Below are 24718 nucleotides of genomic sequence, written 5' to 3'. Positions count from 1 at the left end.
ACTCATAGAGCCCAACACGAAGTCCAAAATCAAACATTACTGCAAACTATGTGATATATTGTGGTTTTAGTTCTGTCTAACATTAGTCTACTTGCTATCATGGACAGACTGCCAGCTCGCTAATGTAGTATAATACTATCATGGGTGGATAACGTCAGCTAATTCACTGACTTTAACCAGACTCCAGGGGCTGGTCTGGCTGGTAAATCGCCTGGTCTGCACTCCTAATCTGAGTGCATATATTATGTATAACTCACTAACCTGATGATAGTATGAACATACTAACTTATGTATTACCACCAACAATGTAACTGCAACCGAATGTACGTAGCAAGAACATTCAAAGCCACAACTTTTTACTCTTTGTTTTTCTTTGTAGGGATTAGTGAGTTTGAGAGGGGCATGTAGGGTTTTTTTTGTTACCATAAGACAGAGCCAGGTTAGCTCTTTCGCTGTTTCCAGTCTTTTTATGATGCTTGGCGTTCTGCAAGAAAGCAAATAAACGTTTACCAAAATGTCCTATAAATGTATGATACATGTTTCTGGGCCTTTTGTGATTCTTTGTTTTTAGTGTCATCTTTGTTTTTTACTTACTACTAAGAAAGAAATGACATCATATACATAATAAATCCTAAATTTATTACAATTTACAGGCAAGTATATAATGCATCATATAACAAATCATCACTTACCGTAATTTGCCACGATAAAAAGAATACCGTCATGGATACCTTGTACCTAAGCACTGGACTGTAATGATTTCCATCTCACTTATTCCAAGGGAAATATCCTTTCAATGTGTCTGTGTGTATTTATATACAGTGTGCACTGAATCAAATCTATGCTGGACTGGACATGTTTCCAGGTACATAGGCAGCTACACAAAACCAGTTCTGGAGAACATCCATGGCAGCAGATGACCGACCAGACTCATGTGGCCCTCAGATGTTTGAAGTGAGCTGCTAGAAAAGGAAAGAATTCCACAGAGTACAAACTATAATTCAACAGCAGCAGACACTGCAGCTGCCTGACAGTGTATGGTATGGTATGAGCAGATCAGAAGGAGTCAATTGGGAACAAGAACAATATGGCTGACAGTTGTGCAAGTGAAGACTTCAGCAGACAGGTCATTTCAGAAGTGGGGGATGAGGGCAAAGAGAGGTTACAGTTCTATCGTAAATTTAGGACCATGCATCCTGCAAACAGAGAGATAGATGGTCTTAATTTAAGAGCGGACCCTCCTTGTCAACACAACAAGGCCTGAGACTGAGAATCTGAACACAGCATGCAACTGGCTAACAAGCATGCATGCAGTCATGATGACAATGATGGTGTTAAGGCCATGTCTAAATCTATGATGAGCACTCCAAATCATCCTTTCTTTTATGCTCCTAAGGTGGAGACAGAAGACAAAGCTCCCTGAAAATCAAGACAAGACAGATGTTGCACTTACAGTCTTTCAGTCAGATTGCCCTGCAGCTTCAAAGAGACAATACTAAATCTATATTCAAAGAACATAATGTATGTTATATATCAAAGTTTGACAGGAGACAGCAAGCATTTATCCTTAAATAGTTTGAATACATTTGGGGAAATATGATACATTTCTTGCCAAGAACTGGGTGTGGAGGAGGTGAATTTCTATGTTATATTTCTCCGAAACAGATGAGCTGGTTAGCTTACCATGGGATCGACAGACGACAAGAAGCAAAGGGAAAAAGAGCTAACTTGGTCATCTCCAAATGTGATGAACAATCTACAGGCGTGTCTGAAAATCAATAACGTGTTGTCTTAACACAGAGTCTCAGCTGGTTGCCTGGAAACTTCATGGTGACAGCAGGACTACAGGTATTTATTGGTCATGGCCAACAATAGAAATTGCTGCATTCACGCAATAATGAATGAAATAGTGCAACCCCCCATAAAACAAATTCCACCTAACCATCTCCTGACTCCAGCCTCATATTTAACAGAATGATATGAGTGCAGTATCAATCTTTTAATTTAACTTCTAAACAAAAAAACAAAAAAACAATTCTTTAAAGGACCATATTTGTGATCTCACACATTTTTAACAATACTTCTGTGTTTGAGAAATTACAATGTTTTTTTCCCCACTGTTACATTTCTCATTTTCCTGTGATATCAGCCTATTACCATTATGAGGCGACGCAGTGCAGACTTTTCCAGTCATTCCAGACAGATAAGTGTAACACACAGAGATAACTTCAATCAACAACTAATTCATTTTCTTATTACTCAACAGCAACAGGTCACCATTATTTCATTTTACATGCCAAGTATTACACAGCAGTGAAAACTAATCAAGTTGTGATGCACGCTGTGTACTGCAGCAGTACTGATAAAACAGAGCTTCTTGTTTTGGCTCTGCAGCTTACAGCGGCCCATTAGCTCCTGCTTGGTTTCCCTCCAGCTAGTCACATATGTCGTCCTGACAGACATTCCTGTTCTGTCCGTCTGCCACAGCAGGAGTCAAGCTTGTTTTGAAACAACACCAGATTGACAGGGGGGGGGGATTTGCAGTTAAGTGTAAAAAAATCAGGAGCAGATTGGGTGTGTTTCCCTGAGGTGTTTGATGTGTCAGCAGCCTCCATATGGGTGGGGTGCTTGTTCACTCATTCGAACAGTGCATGTACATGCAGATGTTGTCCGGAGCTGAAGTAAAGAAATAGGCAGCTGCACACCTTAAAAGAACAAAATAATGATTGACTCAGGTTCAGGCATTCCTTTATGACTGTATGGGTGCGTGACTGTACATCTAGGGCTACATCCAGCCATTGCAAGAACTGTCCTGTACTATACAGTATTCATCCTGCAAAAATACCAAACTATTCCCCACATTGCTTTAACAGAAGAAAAATGGGAAAGACATTATCCTCACAATAGCTATAGGACACAATACTTGGCATCTAAGATCAGTCAGAATCTTCCACAGATCAAGTGTTTATGCTGCCAATAAATAAAATTTAATGGGACAGAGAGGCAGAGCTGAGAAAATGGATTTCTTGAAATCATTACAAGCTCCATTAAGGTTGTAAAGAGAGAACTGGATGCACACTTTAGTTCACAATGCCAAAGGTTGTCACATAATCTGTTTTCTACAAATGAACTCTTTTCTTGCTGTTGCTGTTGGATGACATGACAAAAGGTGCAGTATGACCTCACCAACAGGGTCTGAGTTGTAAAATTTACGAGCCCTTGACTGTGAATGTGAACAACTTGAATTTCAGCTTGAGGAGAATGTACCGTAGAATGTAATTAGTGAATATAATTTGAAGCAATCGGATCATATAAAGATTACAAACCTATTGATAATTAGGTCTGTTCAAGGCTGTATGTCTTTCATGGTCTGGATTTATGACTTGGTGACAACATATCACATGTCCCAATGCCACTGCTGAGTACAAACATACAAATACATCCATTAATGGTAATAAAGTGGCAACATTTTACACCTGAAAGAGTTTTGATTATCTTGCCTATATGTCTACCCAGGGAGCCTCCCTATAACTCTGTCACGCACTATATTGTAATGGGCCTGAAGTGGCTCTCAGCCCAGTAGCAAAATGGAAATATTATGCTTCTGAGTTTTATACCATCTGCCCTCCTGCAAAACTCTTTAAACTGTGACAGGAAATATTTAGACAACAAGATCAGCTCTGCTGAAATCACAGGACAAATGGGACCAGACAGAACTGTGGACAGTGAGTAAGAAAGAGAAACAGACTTTTGCAAAGTAGTAGTTGAACTGTCTCATTGCGAAAATGTGAGGATGTTTTTCTGTGTATTGGCCAACTTAGTCTGCAAAACGATGGTTTACTTTTAAATAGATTTATTTATATCCTTCATAGGTATAATGTCTGCACCAAGACTAGTGTTGGTAATCTTCAGTGATTTACTACTGCACTTAGATAGCACTGTTTAAACAGCCAGTAACATATTTGTGTTTGCCTGGTAAATATCACTTCCACAGTTTATGCAGACTTTGTGTTTGTAGTCTTAAGGCCCAAGCTGAGATAGAGTCATATAGGGTCATATTTTCTTTTCAGCTTTTGGAAAGATCCTCCAGAGCTTCAGAAGACTCCCTTAGGTGCGTAAACTGATCTTGATGTGTAAAATTGAAGAGAATACCTCCTTCTTTTTGTACAGTCCATTTTCCACCATAAAAATCAGTCTCACAGCTTCGGCGTTCAGAATTATTTTCTTTTCAAATATGAAAAACAAATATCTGTGTTTATTCTAGCTGCAGTTTTAATATGAAACATGATTGATCACAGTAAGGAAATTAAGCTTATTTGCCTGGGGTTGAAGTCGGGAGCTTAACACCACCCCCGACTGTGACACTTGAGTTGTGTCCCAGTTTTTTTTTTTTTTACTACACGCTAATTCTTAGCAGGTTTTGAGTATGTAGTGTGTTCATGCTGGAAAGGTTACAAAGTAAGTATGCTCAAAGCACAAAGGAAACAAAGCAATAGCTGGTGAGATTGATAGAATGATTTCGGGAAATTTGGATTAAGATTACATATATGGGTAGCATGTTAAATCATATTAAATATTTAGACATACACTTTGGTGTTTAATTGTCACAGTTTGATTGACATCTGACAGTGCACAAGTTGTATTAAATGGTAAAGTAAGTACAGAACTATAAAGATGAGCTACTTTACACATACAGTGGTAATGGTACTCAGCTAGTGTGTTGCTCAAGGACACTTCAGCAAATGAAAAATCACTTATCCTCACTCAATATTACGTCTAAATGTTGGGTTGCACCATTTGATAAAATGTAATTCATGAACAGCTGCCAGACGATGAGGCAGAAACCCCCCCCTCTCAAAAAAAAAAAACATATATTATTTACTATTCTCCATCTCAACTGTAACTCAAGTATTTCCAGCAGCATTCAGGTCCACCATTTAAGTGTTCATTATCACCGAGCCATACGTCAGTGGAATAACAGTGCGGGAGAGTTTATTTTCTCAGCTCCCACCATTCATCAATTCTGTGATCCCTGCTACTGCATAAACCCTCACGTCACATACGTTTAACTCAGTTTGTGTGTTTCCTCTGCACAGAGTAATCAAAGCAGTTGATCACACAAAGACAGTCAGACCCAGACAGTGTTTTGGTCTCAGACTTCAGGAACCCCCTTCTATTTTTATGGTTTAGACACATATTAATACAATATAGATCAGGTATGTCTGTGCAAACACGCATGTGCTTCTGATTTTATAGGTCTCCCACTCCCTTTCACACATAAACAATCTTTGATTTCCTCTCTTCTTTTTTGTCTGTCAAACTCTGTCTTATGTCCACATATAGTACAAACACACGCACAATTGCACATACACATTCAGGAGCTGGAGCCGTGGGGTGAACCTATTTCCACCTGTTTCTGATTACTCTAATTGGCCAGTGAAGTTGAGGAAATGTGTGACAGCTGAATCCCGGGTAGCAAAAATGACCCTTGTGAAAAATGAGTGGAAAACTAGTTGAGTGCCTAAGTGAGAGAAGACATATCAGCATTTGGAGTCAGGGTCTGCTACCTTTGTGTGTGTGTGTTTAAGACCGGTTAAGTTTAGTCTGTCTTCTACTCTGAATCATTCATTCTCTCATGCGCTCTTTAGCACATACACACATACACTCAGATTTCACAGAAATCCAGGACCTGGCTGACTCACCACCAAATACGAGTATGAGGCCTGATAAATGGACCGCAGAGGTGATGAGTCAAGAAACCCTCTTGAGCCAGACAGGCTTAATCAATCACACCCAAAGGGCTGGCTGACTTTCACAATGATGCCCCATCACCACAATGAAAACAGCTTCAGTGGGGCTGCAAGTTGAAGTGGCCATTCACTCACACGTAAGGAAATATACATTGAAGTAGCTGCGAAATCTCTGAGGAAGAGAAATGAAGAGTGGTGGAGAAAACCAAGAGCTGTGTGCTATTTAGATCTTATCCACGACTGTATATGTCGTTTCACAGTCCTGCGTGGCTGTTTACCAGAACACTGGAGGTGAATATAACAAATACCTTTGTTGATTCAAACCATTCCTTTTGGACTTTTTAGTCACAAAAATACAAACTCAAGTATGTTTTCTGAGATGTCTATACAGGAAGCTGGGAAACAAGACAAAAAGTATACATACTGGTGTTGTCACACAGTTGTTGTGACATCCCATTATTCCGAAACGCCAACAGTACAAAACATGCCCCAAAAGCCCATTTGTTATTATCCCAAAAGCAAACAACCTTTTTTCCGAAGGCCAATTGCTGCAAGAATACTAGCCTGGTATAACATCGTAACATAAAGACTTATGTAGATAGACCGATAAAATTTGAACCTGATTACGCTATAGGACAAGGTATCACTACAGTGATAGGGAACCTGGATTTGTTAATCAAATTTAATGGCAGTAAATACAATTACAATGTAGACATTTAACTCAAAATGACAGTCATTGTTGTTCATTGTCTGGACATCATAAATGTCTGTCGCAAATTTCATGGCATTCCATCAAATAGTTGTTTTCTGCTTGGACTAAAGCTGACAGAACTAAAGCTGGTGAACTGACCGACAGACTAACTGGCACTGCCATCCCTAGAGAACGCAGCTAGCATGTTGAATTTGTATTTTAAACAGCTTTTATAAACAGATCTGTGACACAAATGTCGAAGCTTTATGAGATCATGGGTATCTCATGAACCATGATATGATTTTGGATCTTGGCAGTCATATGTCTGATTGGGCCAGTAGCAACTTATACTTGTACAAATATACAGACATAATAATTGCTGACACACTTAACAGACAGTGACTCACATAAGCAGCACACAGACACGAATCATCTTAACATTATCTTTGGTGGTGATGAAGAATGAACCAGATTAGTATCACCTCCACCTGAGAGGATCATACCATTGTGATAAGATCATGTATAGCTTCCCTCTAGCAAGCTCACCGAGTGGACCTTCAGCTCTGCTTTGTTTCTCTGTCTCCTCCGTCTGGGATGGATTTGTCTGTCTGGGCCGGCCTTTGCAGGGTCGCCTGGGGGTTGTGTAAATACACAATAACTCTGGGTGGGATGGAAGCTCAAAGGGATTTTCCATGACTCGCCCCGGTGAATGGAGCGTGCCTTGCCAAACAAACGCATCATCATCCTCCTCCCAATCGCAGTCGTTTAGGTAGCATCGCGAGGGAGCTGGAAGTTTTCCCTTCGATTCATCTTTGTTCTTGTTGCAACCCCCAATTTCTGTCACGACACCACCAGCTTTGGGTTTCCATATGATGTGGTTGTTTGTTGTGATGGTGATTCTTTCCTACTGATGTCATCTGGAGCACGGCCACCGGGAGCAATTTAGTATCTCTTTTTTTGAACTGAAATGAAACTGCAAACTTGCCAGAAGCACTACCTAACCACATTATCTTACACTAATTTCTTGCGGTTAGAAATGTAAATTATAGAGCCTTTATTATGCAATTTATTATTCTAATATTCTAATATATCATATCAGTCACTTCTTGGTATTCAAAGCAGCAAGGGGACTACACAATGGAGCACTGTCATCTCTCCTCTACTTTTTGATGAGTGTGTTTGGTACAGTCTGTTCAACAGGAAATTTCCCTAAGTTCCCTCATCTGCAAAATCTGCTATCAACGTGTACTAAACGCAGACTCCATCTTCCTCCTGTCACAGTCCAATAACAATATTGCATGTTTTTCTAATAGCTCCCATCAGGAGATGAAACTCATAAATAATCATCTCCTTCACTTTGTGTATCCCGTTTGCATCTCCTTGGTGACAGGCGTGTTGCCAGCATTAGTCCTCTCACTGCCACATTGATGGGAGTGAATATTAATAAATGTCACCAAACTGAATGGACCTGATTTATGAGCTTAGACCTCAGTGTCGTTCTGGGCACGATATGACCCAACCACAAGCTCCAGAAACGTCCGCAGGAATAGAGTGATTCCTGCAAAAGGCTTGGCATGGGAAATATTACATTTTGTTCTTTTTAATCTTACGTTGCTCTTCGATGACAAAGTGGTGACAGACTGATGCTCTGCAAACTCTCATAAATCTTTTTTCTCTCTCTGCCGTATACCGTTTTGTTAAGAAAGGCTTCCTGTAACTCATCTTAAACTCTTTCACTGCACTTAACCTAAAGTCTCTTTCAGTTAGGGCCACTACATTAGGACGTTATCTGACATAGTAAATGCATGACATCATGACCAGGGACTGCCACTGATTGATGTCTGTTTTTTTAAGCCTGACCCATAACAAGGCCGTGGTTGGTAAGGGTCATTTGTCTCGACCTTTACGTGTGTGGTGTTATCCTACATGAATATCTTTACAGCAGAAACACAGTATAGTAAATCAAACAACACTATTTTACAGGCAGTAAAGTTCTCAGAAACTTTCAGGATGCAACTGGCAATTTTTAATTATTCTATACATCACAAAAACTCTGTGAAACTCATCAAAGCTGTGCTGATAGCGGATAGCACAATGATGTCTCATGATATTTAGCAGTAAATCATAACTCATAAGGCAAAAGTATTTCCTGCTTGTGATAGCATCAGCTTATAAAGGCTTGGGAGCTCACATAAGTTTTGAAGCTGTTGCTATTATGATACCAATTCTGCCATCTAGTGTCAGTAAGTTTGGTACTGCAGCTTTTCAGCTTCATGTGAACCAAAGCACTTGGAAATTGCCAATAGGAATTAAATATACAGTTTATATTTCTATGGAAACTGTATGGAACTGTTTTATGTGTGTATTCAGGTAAATCTGGCATTGCACTTGCCAAATGTTTTCCATCTATCCATAATGTTTGTGTATGGGAATGTGTTTTCCTCTTTGCCTGAAGCTGCTTTAACTTCTGTAAAGTCAGAGCAACATGCTTATGTAAGGTAATGTCTTATACCAACAACATATGTGACTCACAGGGAGAAGAAGCACACGTCAGTGTGGTCACATATGGTCAAAATTTGGGATAGCCCAACATATTTACAGTAACATCACCTACGTCATCGGCTAAATATGGAGGTTCTACCCGACTTTGATGTCATTTTGTAGCATTTTCATGTCACACTAACACAGTAAGGATTGGATGGAGGAAAAAGAAGGAATTCTGGGAGGTTTTTCCTCACAAGTAGTAACCATTTATTACATCAGAATAAAGCCAAATATTGTTTGTCTGAGGTATGTGTTTGCTTTTTTGTGTACCAACTCATATTCTCAGCTTCATTCCATGTCTGCTTTTGCTTATGAACAAAAAGTTTTATTGCCCCTAGAGGGAAGCTGTTTTGCCAAATGAGCCTTTTAAAACATCTTACACATAAAAACCAGACATGCATTGCCATTAAAACACTGAATGTCAAGGCAGCAAATTTTGTTTAAAAAAAGCACAATGGCAGTACAGTGGGACTAACCTCCAAAGAAATTAAAGGTCAGGTTCGGCTACAAACCAGAAGAAAACCTCCCAGTGCTGGCTGACTTGACAGACACTTCAAGGACAGATGTTTGCTGAAACTTAACTTGAACACATTTAACCGAACAGTATTGTCTTTGGGGATTCACTAAGAGGTGACTACCAATATTATCCATATAACTGCCATTACTGGGTTTTTATTATGTTTCCATACACTGTATATGGAGACTTAACTTCAATATTATTGTTACCTCCAAAGTACAACGCTGTCAGAGTGACACGACTGATGAATAGGATGAATGTAAAAATGTAATCATGTTCAGACGAACATGGTGTGAAATATTTATGTTGTACAAAATGAAACATGCCATGCACACCTCTTAGAAATAACATTCATACTTCATGATACGTCAGTGATGCCAAACCTGATTACTCTCCAGTGATGACTTATGTGTGTGTGTGTGTGTTCCCTCTGCATACTGCTGCAGGTCAGTCTAAATTCCTTCGGCTCGGAGTTTCATGACGTGGCAGAGGGTGAAGTAGAGTTTACCTCGTTCCAAATGATTTTGCAGGGCATTTTTCCTCCTGGGTGGCATATTTAAACTCTAACTCAATGACATCTGGTTCAGTCAAGCGTGACTGTTATAAATCAACAAAAGTAAAATATAAGCTCAAATTATTTTATTCATTTTCTCATGTATCAAACCAAAAAATATAGTGAGTATATCAATGATATTTAACAGAAAGGTTTCCAAAGTCATTAATTACTCATTCACATTATGTCCGAACAATACAAAACACACCGTAAACAGCGGAAAGCCTGTGGACTGAGAAAAAGAGCAGCATGCAAATAGGCCTCTCTCTAAATATTACAATCATTTGTCAAGACATTAGAAAAGAACACTGGATCTAAAACATTTACATCCAGTGCATATCAGTGTGTGGACATGCTAAAAAATGATGTCAAAGTATATTTATCACACACGTTCCTTAGCTAATTAGACTACAATAAAAAAAGAAGCCACTCCAAGAAACAGGCAAATCAAACTGTAGGTGGCGCTGCTTATTGAGTGAGATGACAGCATGGAGGACACTGCGATAGCGATGCCTGGCCTGCAGCGATCACAGTTTTCACCACAAAAGAAGCAGGAGTTCATGTTGTGCAGGACATCTGAGCGGTATGTTCTTGTTGTTTTTCTCGCTGTGAGACAGGAAGAATGACCACATGATATTATGATACTCAGTGCATGACAGCACTGTGTAAATCACTGGCTAGTAAAATGATTTTAAGGCCATAATATCATCATAGCTTAAACAGCACTCTGTATTTAGTTTCAGGTTCATGGTTTTTGAAAAACTGTGCTTTCCTATGAACTTCCAGTAATGTTAACTCACAGTTTGCAACAATACTCACTAGGTTCATAGTAGTCGTAAACCTGCACCACAGCATCCTGTACGTGGGCCACTTTGTAATCTCGAAGGAGTGGAAGTGTGAAGCAAACCTCTGACTTGGTAAGCTGCAAATGGGACCAGAAAAGTGTCATAAAACATGATATACCTGACATAGGAAATTATTTATTCTTGTGGTGAAAGGAGAGAAGTCAGTGAGAAATGCAAAAAAACCAACCACGCAGAAACAAATACTGTCCTACAAAATGTAATGTGTGAAGTCTATTCTTACTTGATTATAAGAGGAACATCTGTTCAGTTGAAAACCTTGTTCTAATCCTTCGCTAAAGCTTTCAGTGCTGCTATAGAATACCAGCAAATGGCCACTGTGCATAAATATCTTTCTCTATTACACTTTAATTTGTATTTAACAAGAAATCAGTGGTTCTTTGCAGACCTTTAAGATACAATAATACAGTGTAGATACAGAAATCATGTTTTTCTGGGAATTTGAGGATTTAATGGCCCGAGGAGGAGTTTGCCTCCAGACATTGACACACAATAACACAATATGTTTTTTTATGCTTTCATGCAATAAGTAAGTATGATTTGTATGAAAGATATTTCTAAAAAAGTATTCCGTAATCCCTCACGGGAATGAGATTCTTGGTATTGTGGTGAAGGCTTGGAAACATAATTTTGAATCATCATGTAGGGAAATAAAAATTATGAGAAAAACCTCTCCATAATACTGAAAAAAATAGAAATTTCATTCCGCCAATGAGGGGTTTTAAGTTTGCAGTCAAAAATGACACACAGGCAAATTCTGAAGAGCCTAATCAACCTAAACAGCTTTCACTGCCATAAATAAATTCAATCGACGTAAAAGTATTAAGTAATCTCTCACTAGAATGATATTGTTGGCAGTGTGGCGAAAGCATCATTTAAATCATCATGTTTGGGAAGGAAAAATAAATTCATAATCGGATGAATAAAAAACAAAACAAAAGATGTTTGAGGAAACGTCATTTTCAAGCTGTTCTGTTTTGACAAAATGTTTGAATAACTAAATGTACAGTGTGGTCCAACTCAACTCATGACGACAAGATGAAACACTTACTGAATCCAGGTACAGGCTGACTTTCTCAGGCTCTACCTCCACCTTTTTGATGATATCTGCTGGTGTGGTAGCTCCAGGAGAAAGACTGAAACCACTGAGCATGCCCACTTCCAATATAGCCATGCCTGTTTGATTTATCGCCTGACTGTCCTTTAATCTAAAGAGGACAAATGCAAAAGGGTCACATTATTCCAGTTCCTTGTTTTACATAATATCTGACATGCATGACAAAAGGCATATCTTATGGTAAATGTTAAAAGAAAGTCAGCCTTACACACATGTCCACCTAAGTTATAGTAATTACCTTGTGCATATCGATACTCGCATGTGATTGTGGTCTACGTCCTCAGTGACTTTCACATCCAAAAGGAAAGCCTCTTCATCCATAGCGTGCCGGGCTTTCTGTGAAAATACTTTGCTCTCCAGGTTGTAAAAGACATTCATCTGGAAGGATTTATGGAGATGTTTAAAAATGTAAAAAACTTCTGCCTGATAGCACGGCCAGAGATTATATGAGTCTGTAATGTAATGATTAAGTGCAAAGGCCTCAAAGTCACAAAAACAATATCTCTTATAGTCTTGAGAAAACTTTCGTTTCCACAAAGCAAGAATGAAATAAAGATTTAATCTCTCCGTCTTCTCGTTTACTTGTTTCAGTGTTAAAGTATTGAATCATGGAGAGTTTAAAACTGGCGATATAGTATAACAGAGGGGGGCTTGAACAGAAGACAACAGGTTGTAATTTAACATAGTGGAAAGATTAACCTTTTACCAGAGTCCTCCTCTGAGTGATATTATCTGGACACGCTGAACACAGACAGGACTTCAAGTAGTAGAGTATTTGTTCCAGATGTTAATTGCTGAGTGTCTATTATCATGCTGCATTTGCATTTAGCTGTTTTGGTTTAGCATTTACAATGCAGTACATTGTGCTGGGTGAAGCTATCATGCACAGCTGCTGTGTTTAATGTATTCTGGTCATGCTCTGGTGGTTAAACTACTCTTTATGTTGAGGTGAATGTGCTGGAGGTATGAAAATATTCCAATATTGTGAGGGGTAGTTTGGAGTCATGTTGTTACATTTTCCTTACATAGGTTTAGCAGCCCTTGGAGATATTAAAGCTTTATTATCTTTTTTTTAATTTTTTATTTTTATTCTGTAGCGATTTCTTGTTTCTGTTTTGTGAATGTTTCCTGTCTTGAAATCTAAATGAGTCTGCCTTATTAAATAAGATATAATATGTACAGCACAGAGAAAGAAAAACATTAAAACTGTACCTGAAAGACTGCAAATCCTCGTCCTTCCATGTTTATAGTTAGGTTTACATCTTCGACATTAATCTAAAAAACAAAGTAAAAGTTGAAAAATAAAGAATGTTCTGAGTGGTACAGTAATATACAGCATCATATATCTTAAATCATATAGACATTATACAGAACGCATGGGTTTCCACCCAGATCTAGTACCTCTTTGCTGTGATACGTCCGATAGTTGTTGGAGTTGATGTGAAACTCTGAGACAAGCGAAGACGTTCGGGAAGATATATTGAGCCTGAGGTCGATGGCGATGGCACCACTGAAGGAAGAGAAGTAAGCAAGAGCCTGGAGTGCAATCACTGTGTCCTGAGGAAAGAGAACAAGAAAAAGGAAAAGGTCAAAGTACCTGCATCTGGATTATATCACCGAATATTTGATTTGGTGCAGAATTGGGGGGTAGTTTTGAAATATGGGACCACAATTGGAAATTGAATAGGTATAATTTGCATAAATTAAAAAAAAATATATATGAAATTGCCATTTTGAGATGAACAGAGACACTGACAAAAACTGGAAACTGAAAAATCAGACTAAATCCCCCCAAATCTTACAACTCAAAAGTACAAACTAACACTTTGGCTTCTCAAGTAACAGAAAAAGTGTCACCTGCGTTGTCCCAAAGCCTCCTAGATGGGTTCTCTGTCTGCACAACCATTTCATGAGCTCAATGCTCTCCAGCAAGCTGCCACGTCGAAAATTAGCTAGCAGCACGTAAGAGGCCATCTCGATCTGCGCTGAGCGCGGCTTCCCCTCATGTAAGTCCTGGCCAGCTGAGGAGCTCCACATCATGACCCCATCTTTGGTACAAAATGACAGTGTAGTCTTTAGGGTAATCATAGAAACATGTTTGACAATCAGGCCTCTAGTTCTTAAATCAGAGGTGGTAGGAAACATTCCCAAACTTCTAGTCATCCACAAATGTGACATGCATCATATCTTTATAATTAGAGCTGAAATTCCTTTGAAAGCTGTATTTTAGCCACCATGAACACACACATTATGGTGGCTCTAAAAATAAAAATCAAATATATGTAATTTGTAATAGTTTTCTCTGACATCTGTAACGTCATCATGGAACAAAACCTGCTCAGTTTCATTGGCAGTAATGCGCCATCTTTGATGGTAAGACATTAAAATAGGAATGTAACTGTTGCACTTTCCTGAACATAAAACAACAGAGTGCCTTCACTAAATTACCTCTGTAGTGTGCTCTCCTGCTGAGCTCAGTCAGGGCAGTGCCAGCCACAGGACTATTGGCCAGCGCTAAAGCATAGGCCACCAGACACAGGCTGTAGTTACTGGCCACTCCACTGGACACCTTGTCTTGCAGGTACCTCTGGGCCCGAGAGATATTGTCTGCGTACCTATCCTGCACACAGAAACCAGATTAAATATCATTAATGTCATTATTCCACATACACTTTATTCAGTATACAACACTTAAATATGATAAAGTCTGACTACCTAACTTCTCTCCTGACTCACCACATAGCTCTCGTCTTCCAGCAGCGCCATCAGTACATAAGCAGTGAGTGCCTCGGGACCATTATCTAGTCCTCCTTGCATCTCTGTGTGGATCAACCTGCCCACCTCATTGAACTCCCCCTGGGGCCCCTGGTGTTTTAAGAGCCACGTCACAGCCCTGGTCAGGACACTCTGGTCTATCTGCATGTAGGGCTGAGCCTGGAAGAAGCACCTCAGCACAAAGGCTGTCAACCTGGGACCAAAGAAAGGACTATTAGAGACAGAGCAATTAAAGCACCTTTTACCCGTCTTAAAGAACCAACATGGTGTCTACTCAAAAAAGACAAAGCTTAGCTTGGTGTCCTACCATATGCTACCAGGGGTGCTGGCTCCAAAAGCACTAAATGAACCATCATCTCGTTGGTAGGACAGCTGTTTCTGATATCCTTACAACAGAAAATATAACACAATACTCAAAAGATATCCTATTATATTCAAGTAACCATATAAAAATAACCCAAAGCACATTTACTGTATGCCAGTGACTCATATGAAGGCAGCTTACCTTCCATCATGTAGCCCAGAGCGCTGCTCCTGATCTCTTTATTGTCCTGGTTTGACTTATCCAGGTACTGGAGAACATAAACACTTGGAGCAAAGTGGATCATGTTCTGCTCCCCACAACCAAGAGGCATCTGAACCAGTGAATCCAGTTTGTTCATGGACAAGGCCAAGATATCACCTGTGTAAAACAATACAGGGACGGAGGGGGATTTAACTGTTACACAACATGTTCACTACTGGGCTTCAGACTGGACCTGAGGGAAGTGTTAGTACTGTGATTTTGGCATTGTTTGTGTGTTCTGGTGTGGTTTTACTGAAATGATACATGCTCAAAGGAAAACCCTAAAATGCTCCACCATAGCAGTTACATAGCGGCTACCTGAATTGAAAGAAAATAGCTGGAATGGCCGCTTGAGCAGTCACAGCAGCGATTTCAATTACAAAGTATGGAAGAATGTAGAAGAAACTATAAAAGGCAGTCACAAACAGAAAACTACTCCATCCTCCATCCACATTTGTCGGATGTTTAATGAAGCTCACTATCACAACAGAGTACAGATTCCATAAATTTGGCTCCAACTAAGGAAAATACTGAGTCTTGCCTTTCTACCATAACAAATGGTAGAACACAATTCAACCTGAATGGAGCCAAGCCAAACAGCAGACTGCTGTTCAGAATCTGCCCGCCATAAACATTCCTGATGTTTGATGTCCATCATTTCCATTTTTCAGCATTCAGTACCTAATGCAGGACAGTGCTGAGCTCGATGCACATATACCCGAGCTCAACATCTAAGCACAAAGGGAAAAAGTACAAGCATATATCACACATGCCTAATTGACTAAAAGTAAACACAAACAGCACTCAGATGCGACCAGCACAATAGGGAAACTGACAAATGTTTGACGTACCAACCAATGCCACATGGGCCCTCTGGCTACCGGGTACCACATCTGGTGGAAAGGAGAAGGAGATGGATCTGGAATGGTTGTATTTCACTGGTGCCAGCTCCAGGAACAGAGTCTCTGAGTGGAACTGTTCAACGCCCTGAGGCTTCAGGAACATGGAAGTGATTCACTGTTATCATAGGATTAACCATTTGCCACGTAGCACCATGTATTTCATACTGCATTCTTAAATCCAAATACATTTTTATATTATTGAATAGCCAGAAAAAAGAAGACGATTTGAGCCACAGCAGCCTCTTTGCCACAACCACACTATTTATACTAACTTTGATTTCCCACACTAAATTCATAGATATTATCGAGTGTTTCCATCATACCATACCTTCACAAGCACTCTCCAAACAAGGCTGTCTGATGCCTCCGCAGATACAGCGTCCACAGATATTTCCATCATGCCCAGAGCAACAGGCCTTATAGGGAACAGTGCTGAAGCAGACACATGACTCCCTAAGGTGAACTTTTGGGCATTTACCACAGAGACATCCCCTCTGTCTGCCAAAACAAACTCGAAGGCCTCACTCTGTGCTAGCAGCAGGATGACCTATGGAGAGAAACATATGGGAAGACAATCCTTTAAAATAAAGAAAGTATCACTTTCCGTGTGCCATAAATGACATGTTTATTATTAGAAGCCTCTAATCAATCATCAGTTGGGGAGTTTCTTGTTGCATCTAAAGAAAAAAGTAATACTTGTGGAAAAGGTCAGATAATTTCCTATTTTAGTCAAAATATTCCACGTGTTTTGTCCTTCTTACCTCTATGTCGTGCTCTAAATGGTTGATGATTTTCACCTCCAACACAATCTCCTCTCCTCTGATAAGGTGTGATGGGACATCCAGAGACAAGGAAAAATCTTTGGATACACTCAACTGCGAATGACAGAACGTAAAACAATTCAAAGGCTAACATGAGCAGTGGATATTAAAAGGTAAAGCTACTACTAGTTATCCCACAGCCTTAGTGAGATAGTACGACTGCCGTAAATGTGCGCTTTAGTTCTGTGAATTAGATTAGATTTATTCTTGTGTATTGTGTAGATGTATTCTTGTGTATTGTCACACTGAGATAAAGACCACTTTATTTATTTATCGGTCAACCATGACGTTATAATTGATTGCCATGGAATATAGCACACACATTCATGTTGGCTTCAGGATGAACTGTAATTATGTCCCAGACATTTTCTTGAGTGTGATCATCTGGTTAAAATGTCAGTATGCCTCTTTTGTTTATGACTAAATACCTGCAGAACTGATGAACCACCACCTTCAGCTGCAAATTAACAAATACTAGTATGCTAACATGCTGAATTAAGATGGTGAACATGGTAAGCATTTGACCTGTTTATCATCTACATGCTGGCATTGTTATTGTGATGCTAAAGTTGTGCTTCATACAGTATTTAAACCAGCAGTTCTAGATTTGAACAGACGGCCTGTGCATGTTAGGTAACGACTATCATGAAGGCATATTTGCCAGCTTTGCCCATCTGTGTACTACATTTTATCTCCAACAATCAGACCTATTCCAACACAAATCAGACACTTTGTCCAATCTAACACCAGCCTTCCCAAATATCCCTCTCCCCACAAGAACTGACCACCTTACACCACTGACGACAACGACAAACCGTCTTAATTCTTTTCTATACGACCTTATAACCCCAGACACACCCGCAGTAAAATGAACACAGAATGGGAAACAGAACTACGACATGTATCTATCTCAGACATGTTGTGGGAGCAGGCACTGAAAGAAATAAACACTTACTCGTCCTGCAAAACTTGAGCTTATTCAGTTTAAGATACTTCACAGGGTGTATTACTATTATTACAAATCCAGGTTATCAAATCTCTAGCTCTGATATTATTATATGACTCCTGTGAAAGATGCTCACAAACTTCCTGTAACCTTACCCACAGGTGTTGGTTATGTCTAAAACTGGCTGATTTCCTTTCGTTATTATTGTTACAAACTATGGTGAGCCAGCTCACAGGGGATTTGGTAATGGACGTTTGGGTAAATGTGTGTGTGTAAAATACTTCCTTGTGATACTAATATCTTTGTTGCTGCTCTACTGCAATAAAAATGAAGTTGGCACAACAGTAGCCTTTATGGTGACTAAACTATGAAGAGGAAGGCTTGAAAATCAAATGCAAAAATCACTTCCCATTCCCCTTTTTCAGTACCACAGAAAGCACAATATCCTCTTTGCAAAAGGAACAAACACGATATGTAGGAGATACAAATATCACTGGCATATAGAGGTGAGTAGTTAGTTACCTTTTGTGGCATAGGAGTGAAGCCCAAACCCAGATTGTCTGACATCACCAGTGCAACAGCTCTCAAAGAAATAACACCATCTGGCACTGTTATCTTCTCACTTGTCCAAGTGTGATTACTAGAAATGACAGGGAAAAAAACAATGTGTGTATATATCACTCATCACTTATTTGAATTACCTACCCACTTCCAGCACATGCACCTTTAAGCACTCACCCTACATTAGTGTCTAACCACAGCAAGGATTCTGTGGCTTCCATCAGGTGGCTCCAGTATTTCTTTAACATTAAGGAATCTTTTTCTACATAACCCAAAAGAACAAAGAGAAGAAATCAGATGAAGCTCAATCTGTCAAAAGTCCTGAAGAATGAAGACTGAACCCAGTAGTATTGAAATTGTGGGAACAATCCAGTACGCAACATGGCCACAAGAGGGACTCTAAATAGAAAGTAGATGTTATATTAAAGGGATCACATTAATTCAGTGTGATATTTATTATCATACCATTTTTAGGTCCATCGGGCTGCTTTTGATTTCTTATAAAAAGTCTGGCATTGGTCAGCATCCCTATATTACATTCCTGTGGTGTGAAAGACACAAAAAAGATGATAACAATAATAGATCTGTTATACTAGCTACTATAAATACAGCTATAAATACAAATATAATCAATTTCCTGAGTGTGGGATAATTAAAGTCTTTTTTTATCTTATCTCATACTGTGTAAACTAGCATAAAAGACTGCTCTGTGAGGTCTAATATCAGAGCATGCATCATTAGTGTGGCAACAAATGAAATATAGGTCAGGTTTTGGCAGGTGATGTAAGGTGTAAGGTGTCTCAACTTTGTAGACGCCTGAGGAGGTCTCACTTTTATGGATTTATTCAGACAATACACATCACCAGTGCTTTGGGGGAATGGTCAATTTGAGGCAGCTCACTGTGAAACCCATCTTGCATCTATCAGTTACCCTCAGGTCCTGCCCCCAACGCACTAAAGCTACCTGTTCTTAGAAACAGCAGTCGTCTCCTAACAAAGCAGACAGATATGTTACATCCAGACTAACTGGTTTAGTGGCCACACACTGGCTAAAGTATTTAACTAGGGAATCTGGATTCCCAGAATTAGGAGACTGTTGTTTTGTAATTAAACTGTGAAATGGACAAAGGAGAAATGCCAGTATCTAAATAAATTACTTTCCTAAGAGGTTTACAGAAGTTTAAGCCTCCTAAATTATATTTTACATACAGTAATAAACTTTTAGGCTTTGGCAAATCACGATGGTTGTCATACCTGCTCCACTGTTAAGTCGAGGTCAGTCTGCACAATGTCACCATGCGTCCCCAAAACCATGATTGCTACCTGTGACCTGGGTTCAAGAGCAGTCACAGTGAGCGAAACCTGCTCACCTGGCTGGGCTTTGTCACTGCTCCAGTTTAGAGATACCTGCAGAAAGCAAACACACAATCACAGTCATATCACAGATTATCATGCACTTACTGGAATAATATGATGGGTTACATTGAAAAAACAACAAACTAAAGTACATAGTTGTGTTGGTTGATAGGTATGCGCGCTGTGTCCGTGGTGACCTCTCCATCAGAAAAAATGCAGTAGACAGTGACACAGGCCTCGGGAGACCAGGACACTGTTGGTGTTAGAGAAAAGGAGGATGACGTCTTTGTCCCAGCCGCCACCACTTGACCTCTAGAGCGCACCTAGAAGGACAACAATAAAAGGGAAGTTTCTGTTCTCAAATTAAACCAGGAATTGTGGAATTACTTTGTTCAAAGAATAAAAAGTGCAGTGAGGTCCTTAAGTTCCCATAACAATCTCTTGTGTTGCATGTTTTGGCATAGTGATATCTATTGAAAACATCATCTCTGAATATTGGATAATACTGCAAAGATCACAAAGATTATAGTTCTCTATACATCAAAGTAAAATAGGAATCAGTTGTAAATGTGGATATATCAGAGCAGGATCTGAGAACACAACACACATCTGTGAATTTGGTTGGAATAATTGAATTTATTTTTTTTATCATACCTCACATTTAAAAGCAAAAGGTCCTTGTGTGGGCACATAAACATCCCCACATGTTCTTGTCATGTGAAAATGTTGATATATTTAAAGTTATTTGTATGGATAGTAGGGTATTGTGTCTTGGATTGATAACAGATGTAACAGATGATGTCATGTTGAGAAGCAACCTGCATATCTGTAAAACTTTACTGGTTGCCTAAAAAACAATAACTCAACATTGGTATGTATAAAATAGATGGACAAATATATACAATATGTGATTGAAAACTGATGCAAACAGTGAGAACAATATCATATCTGGACCTGAATAGGTTAAGTCAAGCTCTACATCATGATTTCTTGATGGTTCTCCATTTGCACATGCAATATATAATTGCTGTAGAATAAAAAATTCAGAACATGTGATATATTTAATCAAACATACCACAAAGTGAAGCTTAGTCAGTTGAAAAGTACTCTCCACATCTAGTTGAAGAGGCAATCCAACCTGAAAGTTAAAAATGTTCTTTTTAATTATGTCTTGGTTGCAAAAAGCATTTATGCATTTATCATCATTTTGGCATGTTTGTACCATAACAGAACAAATTGTATGTTTAGAGTTACCTGTGCAGGTAAGGTGTTGATTGGGGAGATCTGAATATATGCGCCTGTAGGAGAGGTGTAGTTGTAGACCGTCAGAGTCTCCTCACTGGATTGAAATTTTGCCTGAATGTAAACACAAGATAGAGAAAATATGAGCCTAAAATATCATCAGTCATTTGGGCAACATAAAAATAAATCATCATTTATTCTTTGATGTTCTTGATATTTTTTTTTTTTGTTTTTGTTTTTTTTTTACCTCAGATCAGTTTTGATGTATGTCCTGGGGTCATTTTAATGATAGATGTGAGTATAATCTGACTGTACTGAAACTACTCATCTTACGCACAACGAAACTGTTCTCCCCGGGGAACCACCATTCCAGGTACTGTAAATCAAAATACTTGCCAGAATAGAAAGTGTCACTACTTGATCCTGTAATTGAAACTTAATGTGGACATTCCCGTCCTCAGGCACTGGAAATGTCAGAGTTTTGGATTCGGTGTTCATCATGGATGTTCTCCATGTTCTCTGAGTGACTTCAATCACAGCAGACTGCTTCAGATCCTCTGAGCTGAGTGGCTTTCTGTCATATCTAGAGATCCTTAGCTGTGGAATAAAAGCGAAGAAGGTAACTCTTGGAAAAAATGGATTAATATAGATATCAAATTACCATAATAATAGTAAATTGCTCACTTTTGAAAAGAAGTGTAAAGATGGTTTTAGTGTAGGTGGAAAATCGTGGAAGGCAAGGACGAATGTGTTCTTCATAAAACGGACTTCAACTGTTTTGTTCACTTTAAGTCCTTTTGGGTGACAAGAGAAGATTAAACCGCATTGTGTGAGGATACAACTGAGATGCAAACTACGCTGATATTAATAATTTCCAAATATATTTCACCTGTGGAGATGTCAGTAATGCTGGCTGTAATATATGACTGGCCATCACTGCTGATTCCTGAAGTGTAAATGGCTTGAAACAGATCTTTGCTGAAGAAGAACTGTGTTGACCCATAGATCTGGAAAACAATGGTCAAATGTTAGCCAATGCTGTTTAGATAATCTAACTGTAAACCATTGGCTAAATGCACAAAGTTGACTTATGGCGCCTGTTCTTTCATAAATGAGCTGTGGGGACAATAAAACTCACCTCTTTAGTTTGTGTATGTACTAATGGTGCTAAGGCTGCCACACGGACTGAGACAGTTAGTGTTCCCTGTACAGGTTGTCCACTAGAGTAACTAGAGAGAAAAACAAAACAAAGTACTACTGTATACTTGCTTAGCATGTGTGTAAATGTGATATTATTAACTTGCTGAGCTAATTAAACTCACAGAGCTCTTACTGATCCTGAGATGCCATCACCAACGAGGACATGTGGAGGTGTCTTCAGCAGCACTTCAAAGGGAGGACGCTCTGCAGAAGCAGTCAGTAAAATTGTGGTTATGTAATTATATTGCTATATGCTAGCAGCTCTGTGGGGCTGTGGTAGGAGGTTGATAAAAGATGTTTGCCATGTTACAGTAGTTTAGTGCATGTGAAAATTAGCAGTAAACACAAAGAACACGGCTGGCTGGCATTAGTTTAGCAGATATTTGGTCATAAAGACAATAAAGAATTTTTGATAGTGGTGCTAGAGGAAAGGTCTGATAATCACAAAGTATTTGCTATCTACCCTCTTGTGACATTGAATATCTCCATGCAGAACTTGTTTGGAAATTTCAGTAAACATCTACATTGTCAATGTCATGGTGGCACTAGAGGAAATCAATTGAAGGATCACTAAAGTTAGTAGGAGTCATCCTCTGGGGACCATGAATATCTGTACCAAATTTCATGGCAATCCATACATACTTTTAGCCTTGACCAAAGTGGTGGACTGGCCAACTGACTGACCACAGTGCCTTACTTTAGAGCTGCTAGCATGACTAAAATATATTATTTTGATAAACTGATCTGTTACCATGATGCTCCACAATGAATGCTCTCTCATAACTGATGCCCTGTAGAGGAGAGGATGGGATAACGCTTCACTTAACCAATTCAAAAAACAGTCTTTTAAACAGTATGCTATTGAAACGTAAAAACATTTCTACATTTGATCCTTACATTCACTGTGGTTTTGATTGACCACTGTCCAAGGAGAACTGTCTGGGATAAAATGAAATCCTGCAACACAATCCCCAGAGTTCCTGTGGACTCCCAACTGTTGACAACTTTCCCAGTGGGATCCTGCATGTGACAAAAGAACGTCAGTCAAGTTTCGCCACAACCACCAGACAATAGCCGCCTAAAATCTTTTCATCTCCTCTGGCTTTGTTCTGAAGACTGATACCTACCTGTGCAGAAATATCCACTCTGCCTTTGTATGGATGGTTATCCAGCTGAACAGACACAATTCTGATTTTGACGGTGTCACCTGGTTGGTAGCTTGATCTGTCGGTTTGAATGAAGGTGGAGACATTCCTGGGGCTGAAACTGACGGTGGTCGTGTTGGAGAAAATGAGACTGTCTCCCTTGTAGCCCTTCACTGTCAAGTTAAAGAGGGAATCCTGGGCTATGGATCCAAGAATCTGGAGCGAAGCATTTTCATAAATGTTATATCAGGCTAAACATGTCATTCAAACATTTCCATTCTCATCTGTGAGAAAAACCAACAACAGAATTTTAAATGACGAAAGAACTAAGAATGAAAAAGGAAGAAGAAATTCATACTCACAGGAGGGAGCGTGACGACCGTGGTCAAACCTTAAAAAGCAGAATGATACTTTAGCCCTCCAACATTTAAGAAGTAATGATGCAAATCAACCCTAAATCTCTGTGTCATTTCTGTGTCACCTCCTATGAAGTCCTCCGTTTGGGCTACTTTGATATCGCCATGCGCTGCTTCAACCATCACTCTTCCAGGGAAGTCAGTAAGGACGGTGACAGCAAGAGGAGTGGGTGTCCCACCATGCAACGTCTCTGGACCCGAGACCAGAAACAATGTCCTTGTAGAAAAAGGAGGCATGGCTTGTTATTGATTGGTGAAACAAGTTGAATCATGACAAACAAAACATGTTAATATAGAAAATATGACTTCAGGTATTCAAAGAAATGACTGGATATTGACTGTATTAGGAAACCACATCTCTTACTTGGATGAATCCTGAGTCGAACCGGGGACGGCAGAACACACAACTCCCAAACACACAACCACTGTCCAGAACACATCCATGGTTCTGTCCCCCCACTTCACCACACGTTCACCTTTCAGTTCAGACACCTAAGCTGACCGCAACTGCTACAGTATGTGAAAGTGACCTGGACCTACGAGTTACAAAACCCCACCTCCAGTCCTCTCGCTCACGCCCCATTGGGCCACGCTCCCATGATCATTACAAACTGCTATACAGGCATATTATCACATAAATATTCTTTGTCATAAGCACAAAGGAGGAAGCGACGGAGGGTGTTCACGTAGTCCTAACGCCTTTGCCTAAGGGGATGCGTCTCGTCTGTCTATTCAGGGTTTAACAATTCCCAGT

At 39.5% G+C, this 24718-nt stretch overlaps 1 protein-coding gene across 1 annotated transcript; it reads right to left on the bottom strand.

Moving 5' to 3' along the window:
- Positions 1-10136: 10136 nt before the first annotated feature.
- Positions 10137-24408, bottom strand: LOC104924650 (CD109 antigen). Its single transcript, XM_010738066.3, has 32 exons — positions 24329-24408; positions 24030-24181; positions 23911-23939; positions 23531-23764; positions 23301-23423; positions 23155-23194; positions 22526-22607; positions 22342-22432; positions 22093-22210; positions 21888-21997; positions 21600-21800; positions 21216-21317; positions 21037-21099; positions 20114-20284; positions 19860-20012; positions 19071-19146; positions 18783-18867; positions 18567-18684; positions 17039-17152; positions 16606-16824; positions 16227-16368; positions 15316-15492; positions 15118-15196; positions 14772-15003; positions 14484-14655; positions 13893-14083; positions 13437-13592; positions 13248-13310; positions 12274-12413; positions 11970-12126; positions 10875-10977; positions 10137-10661 (listed from the first exon to the last, which is right to left on the bottom strand). The coding sequence occupies exons 1-32, from the start codon at positions 24406-24408 to the stop codon at positions 10459-10461; spliced, it is 4176 nt and encodes a 1391-aa protein (XP_010736368.3). The 3' UTR covers positions 10137-10458.
- Positions 24409-24718: the final 310 nt, after the last annotated feature.

This window comes from Larimichthys crocea, chromosome XXIV (genome assembly GCF_000972845.2).
Source record: "Larimichthys crocea isolate SSNF chromosome XXIV, L_crocea_2.0, whole genome shotgun sequence".
Classification (NCBI taxonomy): Eukaryota; Metazoa; Chordata; class Actinopteri; family Sciaenidae; genus Larimichthys; species Larimichthys crocea.
The sequence above is the reverse complement of the archived record's forward strand: the minus strand, read 5'-3'. Positions and strand labels throughout refer to the sequence as shown.

What these genes read in the sequence shown, in the direction of transcription:
- LOC104924650 (XM_010738066.3), bottom strand. Translation starts at nt 24,408, where the DNA reads ATGGATGTGTTCTGGACAGTGGTTGTGTGTTTGGGAGTTGTGTGTTCT. An exon ending in TAGTGACACTTTCTATTCTG is followed by an intron (nt 21,318 to 21,599) that starts GCAAGTATTTTG and finishes GTTTACATTCAG; the next exon opens with GCAAAATTTCAATCCAGTGA. An exon ending in GGACGTATCACAGCAAAGAG is followed by an intron (nt 13,311 to 13,436) that starts GTACTAGATCTG and finishes TTTGTTTTTTAG; the next exon opens with ATTAATGTCGAAGATGTAAA.